This window comes from Mesoplodon mirus (genome assembly GCF_964341445.2).
Source record: "Mesoplodon mirus genome assembly, chromosome: 6".
NCBI classification, from domain to species: domain Eukaryota; kingdom Metazoa; phylum Chordata; class Mammalia; order Artiodactyla; family Ziphiidae; genus Mesoplodon; species Mesoplodon mirus.
In genome coordinates, this window is record NC_138982.1 from 30,604,250 (window position 1) to 30,620,845 (window position 16,596).

The 16,596-nt window shown below is 48.9% G+C and overlaps 1 protein-coding gene across 2 annotated transcripts in view; it reads left to right on the forward strand.

Annotated features, from left to right (window-relative positions):
* Window positions 1-16,596, forward strand: part of COLQ (collagen like tail subunit of asymmetric acetylcholinesterase) — a 69,197-nt gene that overhangs the window by 13,131 nt on the left and 39,470 nt on the right. Inside the window, exon 1 of one of the 2 annotated variants that reach the window (XM_082625691.1) lies at window positions 8,410-8,500. The exons of the other annotated variant lie outside the window; for it this stretch is intronic. Coding sequence (XP_082481817.1) covers window positions 8,422-8,500 — 79 coding nt within the window. The 5' untranslated portion in view covers window positions 8,410-8,421. Of the gene's footprint in view, window positions 1-8,409; window positions 8,501-16,596 lie in introns of those variants that run through there. 2 annotated transcript variants of the gene reach the window in all.

Sequence of the window (16,596 nt, forward strand, 5' to 3'; positions counted from 1 at the left end):
AGTAGGGTTCCCCTTTCTCCATACCCTCTCCAGCATTTGCTATTTGTAGACTTTTAAATGATGGCTATTCTCACTGGTGTGGGGTGGTACCTCATTGTAGTTTTGATTTTCATTTCTCTAATGATTAGTGATGTTGAGCAGCTTTTCATGTGCCTCTTGGCCATTTGTATGTCTTCTTTGGAGAAATGTGTATTAAGGTCTTCTGCCCATTTTTCGATTGGGCTGTTTGTTTTTTTTGTTGTTGTTGAGTTGTATCAGCTGTTTGTGTATTTTGGAGATTAAGCACTTGTCTGTAGCATCATTTGCAAATATTTTCTCCCATTCCATAGGTTGTCTTTTCTTTTTTTTTTTTATGGTTTCCTTTGCTGTGCAAAAGCTTGTAAGTTTGATTAAGTCCCATTTGTTTATTTTTGTTTTTATTTCTGTTGCCTTGGGAGACTGACCTAAGAAAACATTGGTACAATTTATGTCAGAGAATGTTTTGCCTATGTCCTCTTCTAGGAGTTTTTGCTGTCGTGTATTAAGTTTAAGTCTTTAAGCCATTTTGAGTTTATTTTTGTAGGGTGTGAGGGTGTGTTCTAACTTCATTGATTTACATGCAGCTGTCCAACTTTCCCAGCACCACTTGTTGAAGAGACTTTTTCCCGTTTTATATTCTTGCCTCCTTTGTCGAAGATTAATTGACTGTAGGTGTGTGGGTTTATTTCTGGGTTCTCTATTCTGTTATGTTTATCGTTATGCCTGTTTTTGTACCAACTCCACACTGTTTCGATTACTGTAGCTTTGTAGTATTGTCTGAAGTCTGGGAGAGTTATGCCTCCTGCTTTGTTTTTTTTCCTCAGGATTGCTCTAGCAATTCTGGCTCTGTTATAATTCCATATAAATTTTTGGTGTACCATTGTTTATATCAGCAAATGTTTGCAAATCACCCAAATGCACATTAGTACAGGGCAGGGTGAACAAATTATGGTTCTTCCAAATGAAGGAATATTACATAACCATAAGAAAGAATGTGTATGCATTTTATGCAGTAATACAGAATACTCTTAGAAATACTGTGAAGTATCACAGGTATAGTATTATATTACAGGTAACCGTTTGAGCAAGAGAGGGAAATATTATACCTACTTATTTGCTTCTGTATGCAGAAAATATTCATGGAAGAATACACAGGAGGCTAATTGATAATAAATAATTGGAACTGGGACAGGGTAGGAGAGTTTTCAAGTATACGCATTTATACTTTTTGAATTTTGAATCACATGAATGTATTACCTTTTCTAAAGAATTAGACAAAATCCCGTATATACATACAAAACAGAGCCTCTCATCTGGAGCACAGGATGGGATTTTTCTGTCTTTAAAAGTCCGTTAGACCCCAATTAGCAAAGGGAATTGAGATCTCAGAGACTTTCCAGAATGGTAGAATCACGTAATTATAGCAGTGTTTATAAGGTTCCTTTTGCCAACTTGTTCAGTCAGTAAGCTCTATTGCTCAGTTGAGTTAAAGGGGGTCAACCCAAGGTCCCCCACTTTCTGGAATCCAGGGACTTCAGTGACTCATGAGACCAATGGGTAGAAGTGTTCACTGTGCCAGTAGGCAGCCACGGGCACCCAGGGACCCTGCTTCCCTCTTCCCCACCTGCTGTGGACCCTTGGATAACAATTACTGGAGGTGATGGGGCAGGGGTGGAGGCTCTAGGGAAAGGGCTAAGTGAGCCACATGGTTTTGAATCATAAGTGTCCGTAGAGCTGGTGGAAATACAGGGTCTTTCCACTCAGCCCCAGTTGTCAGCACATGTTTGAAACAGCCGACCCTTTGGGCTCAATGCAGCTGGAGGGTTTCATCTCTGACCTGTGGCCAGATCTCCCGAATAACTCTAGAAACTTGGCCTCCCCCATCAAGCCAAAGCAGAAGAGTTAATAGGACTCACTGATTTATCCTGGCCGCCATAATCAAATTCAGAGCCAAGGCACAGCCAGCCCTGAGGAGGTTTCTTGATGTTCCCTCAGCTCCTAATAACATTGCCTCCTTCTTCCTCTCCATTTACTACATACCATTTGGTCAAATTAGAACTTGAACTCAGAAAAGCAGATGCCTTCCTTTAGATAACATCCAAAAAATTCTCTTGTGGGAGGAAGGAGAGATGGGTTTGTCTCCTTAGATCTACGCACAAGGCAGTCACTTCTGATACATGACTTACTACAAATTAATGGCCGGTGTGAGGTGATTTTCCTTCATCCTTGTGGCTTGGGCAGCCTTATCGGGGGGGTGGGGTGTGGAAGGGGATGTCCACCTCATGTCTTTCCTGAGGATTTGGTTACTTGCTCAAGGTCTCCGGATTAATGGCTACAGGCTCCTCCAGGCGACGCTGGTGTCCTGGTTCTGTGTGCAGCTCCAGAGCGCCCAGATATTTGCTAGCAAGGATGTTGGATGGCCCACCCCCAATCCTAACCCTGTGGAGGTAACTTCTGGTTCTCTGTTGCCTACTTAAATTTTTTTAAGTTTATTCTTTTTTATTAGGAAAAATCCCAAACATTCAAAAAAAAGTGGAAAGAGTTGTCCAGGGAACACCAGTATGCCTACCGTTATGGGATGCCTTGCATCTCCCCCCTCCCCCAAAATGCATATATTGGAGTCCCAACCCCCAATACCTCAGCATGTGACTGTATTTGGAGATAGGCCTTTAGAGAGGTGACTAAGGTTAAGTGAGGCCATAGCAGTGGCTCTGGTCCAATCTGACTGGTGTCCTTATAAGAAGAGGAGATCTGGACACACAAAGAGACACCAGGGATGCTTAAAAAGAGCAAAGGCCATGTGAGGACACAGGGAGAAGGTAGCCATCTGCAAGCCAAGGAGAGAAGCCTTGGGAGAAACCAAACCTTCTGATACCTTCATCTTGGACGTCTAGCTTCCCAAACTGCAAAAAATGTATTTCTGTTATTTCAGCTGCCCAGGTACTTTGCTATGGCAGCCCTAGCAAACAAATACACCCAGCACATAGATTCTGCAGTCGTTATCATTTTGCTATATTTACTCTATCCTCTATCTGTTTATCCACCTTATTTTATTCGATGAATTTCAAAATGAGTTGCAGATCCCTTGCTCACCTTGAAGAGTAAACTATTCAACAGAGAAAGTAAATGCACACATGACTGAACCCTCTCTGTGGCCAGGATAGTCAGGAAGGTCGGATTGCATTTACCAACCAGGAAACTAGGACCCGAAGATGAGTGATCATGAGGTTTGGTTAGAAAGACATGGGACTGGGTGTTGGAAACGCCTCCAAGCCCAGCTGGCTGGGACACACCTGCATTTGTCTGAGGTTCCCTGCTCATTCTCGCTGGCTGATGAGGGTGTGGGGCAAGGTCACCACTTTGTGCTGGTCACCTCCAGAAGTCTCCAGGGTCAGACATCTGGATTCAGCTGATGTCTTCAATTCAAGACATCTGGCCAACTACCTACCAGCTGTGTGTGACCTCAGGCGCATCCTTAGATCTTGACCGTCATCTGGAGATGAGGCTGATGATACTGATATCACCGCGTGCAGTGGCTGTGGGGACCAGGGAAGGGTACCGGATGCTCACGAGCGTTCCTGTGGCTGGTGCTTCACCCCCCATTGGTGTAATGCCACCTGCTGTGACAAACAAACGCCAATATGTCCGTGACTTTGTCTAGTCAAAATTCATTTTCTGCTCGCCGAAGAGTCCAGTAGCCCTGGTTGGGGGTGGCCAGCCTCCTCACTGACATCCAGAGATGCAGGCCCTTTCCATCCTGGCTCCAGCATCGCCCAGGACCAGAGTCTCCTGCATCCAGGCAGAACCATAGGTGGTTCAGAACCATAGCTCCCTCACTGCGGGGGAGATGGGCAGTGCCACTGCTTCTCAGGGATAGCTCTGGCCTATGGGGTGGCGGGGAGCACACATTCTGGGGGAGTTCCAGCCTTCTCCTCACAGCCCCAACTCCGAGGAGGTCCTGGGATGTAAAGTCAGCAGCTGGGGGTTAAGAGTAGAGAGAGCCAGCCACCAGGGAAGGGCCAGGTTGGAGGGCAGCCGCCTGGCCCACAAGAGCAGGGAAAGCAGCAGGAGCGGGGAGGGCAGTCTGACGGGGAGCCATCACCGGGGCTGGGGAAGCGGCCACCAGGAGGCCACCTTCTCCCAGGGCTGCACGAGAGTCCTGTTGAACTCTGAACCCAGTCCTAGCCGTGTGGCCTGGACCAATCTGAAATTTACAGATTTCTCCTCTGTAAATTGAGGGTAATCGTTCTCTGAGGATTCAGGGCGATAATGCGTGGGCTGTGCTGAGTCCGGTGTTGTCACTGTTTCATGGATTTTGCTAAACAAGGCCCAGCAAGTAAGCAGTGCAGATGCCACTCCTTCCTCTCATCTCTGGGAGGCAATACCCATAAGTCATGACCCTCTTTCCTCAGAGTCCTTCTCAACACAGTGTTCCAGGAAATCTGCACCCATCGTTGGCGTTAGCAGATGATATGAAAACTCTTTGTCCTCCAGAGGCTAGACCGTGGGCGTTTTTGTCTCTCCGTCCTGGTGGCATAGCAAGGGCTGGACACATAGTACGTGTTCAATAAGTGTTTGTGGGCTGAAGTAGGATCTGTTACAGGGCTCTGCTGTGGACAAAACACTGGATCTGTGTCAAAGAAAAGATGATTCTGATGCTTGGTTTTTTTGTTTTTTTTTTAAGAAGGATATGTATTTATTTTTGCTGTGTTGGGTCTTCATTTCTGTGCAAGGGCTTTCTCTAGTTGTGGCAAGTGGGGGCCACTCTTCATCGCGGTGAGCAGGCCTCTCACTATCGTGGCCTCTCTTGTTGCGGAGCACAGGCTCCAGATGCACAGGCTCAGTAGTTGTGGCTCATGGGCCCAGTTGCTCCACAGCATGTGGGATCCTCCCAGACCAGGGCTCGAACCCATGTCCCCTGCATTAGCAGGCAGACTCTCAACCACTGCGCCACCAGGGAAGCCCAATTCTGATGCTTGTTGAAAGAGTAAGGGAGACCTTGATGGAGACTACTGCCGTGGGTGGCAAGACTCTCTCAAGAGGGGAGAGAGATTGGGCTCAATTCTGAATTGAACAGGAACAAGTGGGGATTTGTAGTCAAGGAGCAGATCGAGGGGTTGGTAGATAGAAAATTACCAAGAGACCTCAAGGGTAGGGGGATCTTGCTAAAGCCACTTAACAGGATTCTTGCTGAAGGCAGCCCAGGTGATAAGGAATCAGGGGTGGGGGAGATGAGGAATTTGATCAGATATCAGGGGTGAACGGATCTCAAGGGTGGCGATTCTCTCTAAACTGACTTAGCAGGCTTCTTGCTAAAACTGGACTCAGCAAGGAAGCCCAAGGTGGGGGCCTGGTTCAGAGCCTGACCAAAGTTTGGTCAAGGAGAGCATGTCTGGCAGTGAGAAGACAGACCCCAGGTCCTCCAGCCTACTTCTGGGGAGTCTGAGTCCTTGGGAAGGGTGCCGAGTTAGCCAGGCCACACAGCCTCTCTGGGCAGCAGGGGTGGGAGACACGGCCAGGGGAAGATGCAAAGCAGACTCCACTTTGGGGGCTCATCAGGAAACAGGCCTGCATGTGGCAGCAGTGGGGACAGGGGTGTTGGCCTGGTGCCTGGGAGGCAGTATTCCAGAAAGGTCTTCTGGCCTGGGTGATGAATTCCAGAGCTGTGATTAAGACAAAATACTGTGAATATGACACCTGCTGACAGCTGCAAGAAGGCCCCGGAAACTTTTACTATGAATTAGATTTTGCAGGCAGCTCTGCTGGGTGAGCTAGTGCTTGGGCCAACAAGAGGCTGCGTCGAGGGCAAGGACTGCTCTCCAGGGGAGAAGAGAGGAGTCTCAGGAACCATCTCTCCTGGGAGAAGCCGGGGCTGGAATGGGCTTAGAGCGCATCTGGTCCAACGCTCCCATTTACATTTGGGAAAACCAACACCCAGCACGGATGTGAGTTCTCCAAGGTCACGCCGCAAGTTACTGGCCACACAAGACTGGAGGCCAGGCCTTCTGATCTCAAGCTGGCATGCTTGGCTGAGGGGCAGTTAGGCAGTGAGCACACCTCCAGGTATTGGACTTAAGGAAATTCAACTGCTAGTGCCCGGAGAGACGGAGACAGAGAATGAGACCAAGTTAGAGATAGCGAGACAGAGAGAGAATGGGATCGAGGCAGGAAAGAGAGTCGCAGAAGGAGGGAGACAGAAAGAGACATTGGTGAGCCTGAGACATTAGGTTGGGAGTAGAGACGCGGACACCTGCAGGGCTGGACAGGACCTCAGTGATCCTCTAGTCAGCCACCTTCGTTCGGACAATCATGAAACAAAGTATAGCTGAGTGGTTTACTTGTGTAAACCTTTTGAGGAGAAGTTTGATGTGGAATGGTAAAAAAATAAATGCTTCAGGTGCTTAAAATGGCAAAACTTCCGTCTCTAAGGGTTTTTGAAATGAGGCTTGAAAAACTGAAGAGCTGCAGGAACAGGCCCTGGCACCGGGGGATCTGGGTAAATGTGATGCAGAAGACCTTTCTGCCCTGGGCTGGGTTTCAGGACTCCATGCCCTCTGTGCCGTCTTCCCTGATGTTTCTGCGAACAGAGGGAAATGCTCCAGACAAGGAACAGAGCCTAACCCTCTCCTCCCTCATTCCTCCCATCATGGTACCAGCAGATATATATACTTTTTAATATTTATTTATTTATTTATTTTGGCTGCACTGGGTCTTAATTGTGACATGCGGGATCTTTTAGCCACAGCATGAGGACTTCTTAGTTGAGGCATGTGAACTCTTAGTTGCAGCATTTAGTTGTGGCATGCGTGTGGTATCTAGCTCCCCAAGCAGGGCTCGAACCCAGGCCCTCTGCACTGGGAGTGTGGAGTCTTACCCACTGGACCACCAGGGAAGTTCCCCAGCAGATCTTCTCTACTTTCAAAGCACAGCTCAAATGCCACCTCTTCCAGGAAGCTTTCCCTGATTTCTCACTTGTGTCCCCTGCCCCAACTGGTACCCATCACTTCTTCTTGTAAATCCCTCCAGACACCCCAGCCCCATGTTAGCCGCTTTTATTTTTCCACCTCGTACAAGTTATCTATGAAAATGTTGACAAAAGAGCCCCTATTCTGTGCTAGGAACTCCAAAAACCTTGCTCTAATCCTTACAACGAATGAGCTAGGTGAGTTTCGCCATATCCACTCGACAGGTAAGTAAGCCGAGACTCTGAGAGAGTGAGTAATTTCCTCAAGTTCAGATAGCCAGTAAGTGGCAAAAGCAGGGCTGCAGCCCAAGTTTGCCTGACTCTAGGGCCTGTACTCTTTCCACAACACTGACTGAGACGTTCCGAGGGCAGGGACTGTGTCTAGTCATTGCGTCTTGCAGGCATTTGGCACTAACTCACTGTGTATTTCTGAATGAATGAAACAGCAGATGAATGAATGAATACAAGAAGTATCCTTTCTTTTGAAGGTTGTAGCTCAGTGGTCGGCAAACTAAAGCCTGGGGGCCAAATCCAGCTTGCCTCCTATTTTTGTAAAGAAAGTTTCATTGCAACACGGCCACACGCATTCCTACCTGTGTTGTCTATGCTGCTTTCATGCACCATGGCAGAGTTGCGTTGCAGCAGAGGCCATGAGGCCCATAGAGCCTAAAACACTATCCAGCCCTTTCCAGAAAAAGTTTGCCAACTCCTGTTATAGCTCATGGTCCTTACTAAGCTGGTTAAAACAGCAGTGCTTACTGCTTTTATGATCTAGAATATTCTGTATGTTTGTGTGCATGCTTGTGCATTGGGTGCCTATAAAATGTCAGATTTCCACGTGTATCTGGTATATGTCACTTAATCATTTTACAGGGAAGTTTCATCTAAAAAAGTTTGCCTCATGGGCCCTTTGAAAATATATATATAAATACATATTTAAAAAATTAAGTTTAGCTTTGTTGCCAGCACTGGCATAGATGTGGTGACATTCCCTGGAGCGGAGGCAGGCAGACTTCCCCCCACCCCACTCCCACGGCGGCTGGGGTGACAGTGAGGATGGCCCTGTGAGGCTTGCCAGAGTACAAAGCAGCCTGTTTAACGGGTTACCCTCCGTTTCCCCTCTGCTGCAGGGGCATCAGTATCCTGGGCTCCAGCCCCACCTCCTCCCCTGGGCTCTCCCTGGGGAGCTCTTCCTCTCCCAAGCCACCCCCAGTGCATCCTCCTGAGAGGCCAGAGCTCTGCCTCCCGTTCCTGCTCCTGGGAGCTCAGGACTGGCCTCCGGACCCCTGGCATCTGGGGCAGAAGCGACACCAAAGCAGGGATTGTCCGACTCCCACCCCAAATGCCCAGCAGGCCAGGCGCTGGGAGCGCTGGGGGCGTGACAAATCTCAGCCAGCCTCCAGTGGGTGTCCCCCCGCCAGTCCGCCGGGGCCTTGCCCATGATGATGGGGCCATCCCTCAGCCGTACTCACCTGCTCAGCATTTCAGGACTGCTCTGTTACTCAGCTTGCTGCTTGGGTGAGTTGTGTGAGTGTGCGTGTGTTTGTTGTTTTGGAAAAAAGACTCTTGGAAAGCAAACTTGTTCTGGAGGTTTCAGCAGCCTTTAAATTTTAAACTCCTCCGCCGATGTTGGAATTGCAACGTAAAGGGGTTTGACATTGGAGTTGATGGGGATCTTGGCGCACGTGCGTGTGTGTGTGTGTGTGTGTGTGTGTTTGTGGGTGTGTGCCTCTCTTGTGACCCTGAGTGGCAGGCTGGCAGCTGCTGCTCCCTTGGCTTTGAAGTAGCATGGTGTTCTGTGGTCCGGGGCCACCCTGGCACCGGGTGGCCAAGACACTCTCCATCTCTCTCCTGGCTGGCTGGCAGCTCCAGGCTGGGTCATGCAGCTCACTGTCATCCCAGGGGCAAATGTCTTCTCTGTAGGCTGTGTCCTCACCTGCCTCCCAGGCCTGCTCAGTCAAATCGCAAGGCAGCAAACTCCTAACATGGTTTTTCAGAGACGTTCAAATAACTTCAAGCTCTAGGATCAGAATATTTTTCTCAAGGTGTACGTGGTATGAGTGGGGTTGGTGTGAAGAAAGTTGTAAGGTGCAGCCTTCTCTGGAACCTGTGAATCGGGGAAAACCAGGCAAACTGCCGCTGGTCAGGGTGAGAACTTGGTTGTAGCTGAGCCATCTGACTCACTGTCAGAACCCTTAGTGATGCTACGAGCGTGTGCCCTCACCTCTCCTCTCTTCGGGCTCTTGCGAGCGCAAGTTCCAACAGGCAGGGGAGGCCCAGAGCGGAGGGGGCGGAAGTAATGAGCCCTAGCAGCTGTGAAGCAGTTAGTGCGTGGCTGCACCTGTAATTTTTCCAACCTGCAAAGGCAGGATGTGTGTGTCACGTCGTTCCTTTGCTGCCTTCTAATGACACATTTGCTTGATTTGAGGGGTTGCTGCTTGATGCAGAAAAAGGGGGCAGAAACAGAAAAGGCTGTCTCGAGTGCCCTACTGATGGGCTGGTCTGGTGAGTGAGAGACCCAGCCGGACACAGGGGTGATCCTGGGGTCATATGTGTAAAAAAAGGACTTTGGAGGTGGTTTGGGCCAAATTCCTTGTGGTGCAGATGGGGAGCCTCAGGTTGAAGAAGGGAGTCGTGCCGGGTCCCATGGTCACCTGCACCTGGACTCACACTTTGATCTAAGTCCCTATGTTTCCAAGAGTAGGTCAGAGTGAATCACTTTCCAAGGATATGCACCACACTCAAGTGCGTAGTTTGTCCAAAGGGCAAAAACAGCATTAACAACAGCAAAAAGAAGAAAACCCCAAATGTTTGCCAAAAGCCTGCATTACACTCAGCATTGTTTCTACCTGTGACGTGGCCCTGCAGTGGCCACACACAAAATGGCTTTTGTGTCTGTAAGTCAGGGCGGGCAGTCCCGAAACTCCATGGGGGTTGGCATTTCCAAGGCAGCTGCCTGGGGCTGAGCCACGTAGGGCACCCGGGTTTCTGCAGGCGCCGTGTACACACACACACACACACACACAGGATTGTTTCCATTACAACAGAGCCTCTGGGGCTTTCCAGGCTGGACCCGAGCTCAGACACGACTCCACGGAGGCAGCCTAGTCCGGAGAGACCCGCAGGCCACTCAGATGACACCAAAATAGACATGTGAAGGCCTGTTTTAGTGATTGGGAGGAAGAGGCGAGGGGAAGCTGTTCCCAAACACGTCCACCTGATGGAAATATTCTGAGCTGGAATGAGCTGGAAATAAACTAGACGGCGCTAAAAACAAACCTCTCCAGGGAGCTGGGGGGCAGGCAGAAATAGATGGTCCTCACCTGCTGAAGATGAAGTGGGGGGAGGGGGAGGGGACAGAGGGAGGGGGAGGGGTGGACAATGCAGTAGCCTCGGCAGGAGCAGCTGGTCGTGTGTCTTCCCTAAGGGACCTCCAGCCTCCAGGAGGGAGTGAAGGAGGGACGGCTCTAAGGGGCCAGGGTCTTTCATCAGTGGAGGCTGCAGAGGGTGCGGACTGCAGGAAGCACCGGGGCCCTATGTGGTCTGCAAACAGGAGTGATGAGCAGTGCGCCTTCGGTACACGAACCTGCCGCCCCCCGGGTGCCCCTGGCTGGGAGAGGCCGTGCGGAGAGCCACAGCTCAGCCCTTGCTGAGGCCCAACCGAGGCGGAGGAGAGGCTGCAGCTGGGGCCGGGGAAGGGCTGTGGAGAGCTGCCCGCCTGCCCCAGGCCAACCACAGCAGCTTACACTCTAGGAGAGAAACAGGGAGAGGAGTGCCATTGCTGCTGACGTCAAGCCTTGTAACAACACAGCGACCTGGCTGCCTGCCCTCCGGCTCTGCCGCGGCTCCTCTTCTTGGACACAAACAGCCTCACAGAACGACAGCCAACGGGGCCACTCTGTGACCGTGATGGATCAAGATAAAAACAAGGCTACTCTGTCACCATGCCAGACACGGACACAACAAGACTATCCCCCAGCCAGCGGGCCCTCTGTCCTTGCTCACGTGGGTAACTGTGCTGCTGCTTTATGCCCACAGCTCCTGTCTCCTCTTCTTCTGGATGAGAATTAAGATGTAGCCACAGGACTTCCCTGGTGGTCCAGTGGTTAAAAATCTGCCTGCCAACGCAGGGGACACGGGTTCGAGCCCTGGTCCGGGAAGATCCCACATGCTGCAGAGTGACTAAGCCCGTGAGCCACAACTACTGAGCCCGAGTGCTGCAACTACTGAAACTCATGCACCTAAAGCCTGGGCTCTGCAACAAGAGAAGCCAGTGCAATGAGAAGCCCGCGCACTGCAACGAAGAGTAGCCCCCACTCGCCACAATTAGAGAAAGCCCACGCGCAGCAATGAAGACCCAACACAGCCAAACAAACAAATAAATAAATAAATTTTTTTTTTTTTTAAAAAGATGAAGTCATAGACTAACCCTCATGTCCTGACAGCAGCCAGTCCAGAGCAAGGCCAGACTTGGCTTCCCCATAAGCTCCCGCCAGCATCACGTAGCAAAAGCCCAACTCCTAGAATAAATCCTTCCTCACGGCCTCTTACTGAGATGCCGATGGGTCCCCTAGTGTGCGTCCTCCCTCATGGCGATGAGGCACTTTCTATCTCAGGTGGTTGTTCCAGGAACCCCTGGCCTTCTTCTTAGCTCCTGATCTTTATTTCCACACACATGCAGTCATAGTGTCCAGATCAAATGACTCTGGAACCAGAGTTCAAATCCTGACTCTGTCGCTTACTAGTTGTGTGACCTTGGGCAAGTTGCTTCACCTCTTTGCCTCAGCTACTGGATCTGTAAAATGGGGATGATGATCATGGTAATAATAGTACTTAACTCTCAGGGTTGCTCTGAGGATTAGGCGAATTTATATGTGTGAAGCATTTAAATGGTGCCTGGCATGTAGTAAATTTTAAAAATTAATTCAGCAAACATTTTCGGAATATCCAGTGTATGCCAGGTGCTGTGCTAGACCCTATGGATCAAAACTGATGCCCATCCTCACAAAGAGCACAAAGAAACACCCCATGGATAGAGCTAACATGGGGTAAACCCGGAGAAAGCATAGCAGGATCCCTCGGTCTTGGCCTGGGAATCGAGGAAAGCTTCTTGGTGGAGGGTGAACCTGACAGTTCTCGCTGTAGAGTAAGAGTCTCCAGGACGGGGCTGGGTGTGGGAGGGCAGAGTGGGCCCTGAGCAGAGGGCGCGGCAGCTGCCTACAGGCAGGGGCCCATTTAGGCACCGCTCTGCCCCCACAAGGCCTAGTCCAGTGCCTGGCACAGCACAAGCACAGATGAACAAATGTCTCACACTAAAGCTGGAAGCTTTCCTCACAACCAGTGCCTTCTCTGACTATTCTATCTTAGACTCTGACCACTGTTGCCCCAGGTGCCCTGCAACATCAAAATCACCCTGCTCCTTCCTCCTCTTTCACCCCTGCAGTGCACTGACCCCCAGTTTCTTTCTCCCCAGGATGTTTGCATGGCCCCTTCCTTCCAGCCCTCACTGCTTCCATACCAGCGCAGGCCCTCATAGGATATCTCCACAGCCAGCCTGCAGCCTGCTTGCTGCCTGCCGTTCTCTGAGCTCTCCTTGCCCACCTTGCCCCTACACCGTCTTTCCCAGCACCGTGTTGATCCTACTACTCCTTCACTCAGCACCTTCTGTGGCTCCCTACTACATTTTTTTTTTAAGTTTATGTTAACCCTCTTATCTATTTATTTATTTTTGGTTGCATTGGGTCTTTGTTGCTGTGCGTGAGCTTTCTCTAGTTGTGGCGAGTGGGGGCTACTCTTCATTGTGGTGCACGGGCTTCTCATTGTGGTGGCTTCTCTTGTTGCGGAGCACAGGCTCTAGAGCGCAGGCTCAGTAGTTGTGGCACACGGGCTTAGCTGCTCCACGGCATGTGGGATCTTTCCGGACCAGGGCTTGAACCCGTGTCCCCTGCACCAGCAGGCGGATTCTTAACCACTGTGCCACCAGGGAAGCCCCCCTACTACATTTTGAATAAAGCCCAAACCCTTTGGTGGGGGATCCAAAACTGCGCGATCTAGCCCCAAACTAACTTTCCAGCCTTCCTCACTTACGCTCTTCTTTCCAGATTCTCCTCTCCCATTAGACCTACACCTTAAAACTTCTTGCTTCTGTGCTCTATTTAACTTATTTAGAGGGTCTGCCTGCCCTTGCTCCCTTCCAGAGAACCTTCTCCCATAGCCTCAGTGGAGCTGGCAACACACTGAGATGCTGCTGAAGATTGGGCCTGGTCCCGGGTGGGTCTGCACAGCCACCCCAAGGACCTGTCACTTGGCTGGAAAAAATGTGTAGGGCCATCAGAGTCCCCTCATGGATATTTGAAACAAGAGCCACAAAGGGATGTTCCAGGCAAAACAGATGCTGGAGGCAAAAGATTTGAGGTGAGACTGGGTCAGCCATCATGCAGTGATGGGGGAGCGAAGATGCAAAAAAAGACAGGGTGGGTCAGCCTGTGGCAGTTAGTGCCCATCTTGCTCTCATAAAATAAAGGCAGAGCCACCTGAGTGAGGATGACACCAGTAAGCAGAGCCGAGAGGTCGGGAGAGACGATTCCTGCTGATGTCATTGAATTCCAGGTACAGCCCTGCCAGAAGCCATCTGCCTGAGGACTCCTTAGTTACGGCCAGCAAGATGGCAGAGTAGAAGGACGTGAGCTCACCCCTTCTTACAAAAACACCGAAATCACAACTGAACAACCATTGACAAAAAAACCGCTGGAACCTACCAAAAAAATACCCTACATCCAAAGACAAAGAAGAAGCCACAATAAGATGGTAAGAGGGGCGCAATCACAATAAAATCAAATCCCATACCCACTGGGTGGGCGACCCACAAACTGGAAAACAATTATACCACAGCAGTTCTCCCACAGCAGTGAAAGTTCTGAGGCCCATGTCCGGCTTCCCAGCCTGGGGGTCTGACAATGGGAGGAGGAGCCCCCAGAGAATCTGGCTCTGAAGGCCAATGGGATTTGATTGCAGGACTTCCACAGGGCTGGGGGAAATGGAAACTCCACTCTTGGAGGGCACACAAGGTCACGTGTCCACCAGAACCCAGGGGAAAAAGCAGTGACCTCATAAGAGACTGGGACAGACCTACCTGCTAGTATTGGAGGGTCTCCTGTGGAGGCGTGGGGCAGCTGTGGCTCACTGTGGGGACAAAGACACTGGAAGCAGCAGCTCTGGCATGTGCTCATTGGCGTGAACCCTCCTGGAGGCTGCCATTTCCTCCCCAAGACCTAGCCCCACCCAACAGCCTATAGGCCCCAGTGCTGGAATGCCTCAGGCCAGACAACCAACAGGGTGAGAACACAGGCCCACCCATCAGCTGACAGGCTGCTTAAAGTCGTCCTGAGCACAGCCCTGCCCACCAGAGGGACAAGACCCAGCTCCACCCACCAGTGGGCAGGAACCAGCCCCTCGCATCAGGAAGCCTGCACAAGCCTCTTGGATAGCCTCGTCCACCAGCGGGCAGACAGCAGAAGCAAGGAGAACTACAACCTGTGAGCTTGCAGAGCAGAAACCACAATCACAAAAAGTCAGACAGAATGAAACAGCAGAGGAATATGTCCCAGATGAAGGAAGAAGATAAAACCCCAGAAGAACAAATAAGTAAGTGGAGATAGGCAATCTGCCAGAAAAAGAATTCAGAGTAACAGTACTGAAGATGATCCAAGATCTCAGAAAAAGAATGGAGGCACAGATTGAGAAGATGCAAGAAATGTTTAACAAAGACCCAGAAGAACTAAAGAACAAACAAACAGAGATGAACAATACAATAACTGAAATGAAAAATACACTAAGAGGAATCAGTAGCAGAGTAACTGAGGCAGAAGAACGGATAAGTGAGCTGCAAGACAGAATGGTGGAATTCACTGCCACAGAACAGAATAAAGGAAAAAAGAATGAAAGGAAATGAAGACAGTCTAAGAGACCTCTGGGACAACATTAAATGCACCAACATTTGCATTATAGAGGTCCTAGAAGGAGAAGAGAGAGAAAAAAGACCTGAGAAAATATTTGAAGAGTAATAGCTGAAAACTTCCCTAACATGGGACAGGAAACAGTCACCCAAGTTCAGGAAGTGCAGGGAGTCCCAGACAGGATAAACCCAAGGAGGAACATGCCATGACACATAGTAGTCAAACTGACAAAAATTAAAGACCAAGAAAAAATATTAAAAGCAATAAGGGAAAAGCAACAGATAACATACAAGGGAACTCCCATAAGGTTATCAGCTGATTTCTCAGCAGAAGCTCTACAGGTCAGAAGGGAGGGGCACAATATATTTAAAGTGATGAAAGGCTAGGACCTACAAGCAAGAATTCTCTATTCAGCAAGGCTCTCATTCAGATTCGACGGAGAAATCAAAAGCTTTACAGACAAGCAAAAGCTAAGAGAATTCACCACCACCAGATCAGCTTTGCACCAAATGCTAAATGATCTTCTCTAAGTGGAAAAGAAAAGGCCATGACTAGAAACAAGAAAATTCCAAATGGAAAAGCTCAACAGTAAAGGCAAACATAAAGTAAAAGCAGGAAATCATCTGCGCACAAATATGCTATCAAAACCAGCAATCGTGAGAAGGGAGAGTACGAGTGCAGGATACTGGAAATGCATTTGAAATTAAAAGACCAGCAACTTAAAACAATCTTGTTTATATACAGACTGCTATATCAAAGCCTCATGGTAACTGCAAACCAAAAATCTACAATAGATACGCACACAAAAAGGAAAAAGGAATCCAAACACAACATTAAAGTTAGTCATCAAATCACAAGAGAAGAGAACAAAAGAGGAAGGGAAGGAAAAGGACCTGCAAAAACAAATCCAAAAAAATTAAGAAAATGGCAATAGGAACATACATATCGATAATTACCTTAAATGTAAATGGATTATATGCTCCAACCAAAAGACATAGATAGACTGGCTGAATGGATACAAAAATAAGACCTGTATATATGCTGTCTACAAGAGACCCACTTCAGATCTAGGGACACATACAGACTGAAAGTGAGGGGCTGGAAAAAGGTATTCCATGCAAATGGAAATCAAAAGAAAGCTGGAATAGCAATACTCATATCAGACAAAATAGACTTTAAAATAAAGACTGTTACAAGAGACAAAGAGGGACACTGCATAATGATCAAGGGATCAATCCAAGAAGAAGATATAACAATTGTAAATATATATGCACCCAACATAGGAGCACCCCAATATATGAGCCAAATACTAACAGCCATAAAATGAGAAATCAATAGTAACACAATAATAGTGGGGGACTTTAACACCCCACTTTCATCAATGGACAGATCATCCAGACAGAAGATCAATAAGGAAACATAGGCCTTAAATGACACATTAGACCAGCTGGACCTGATTGATATTTATTGAGCCCTCTACCCAAAAGCCACAGAATACACATTCTTCTCAAGTGCACATGAAACATTCTCCAGGATTGATCACACGCTGTGCCACAAAGGAAGCCTTGGTAAATTTAAGAAAATTGAAATCATATCAAGCATCTTTTCTGACAACAACACTATGAGATTAGAAATCAACTACAAGAAAAATACTAAAAA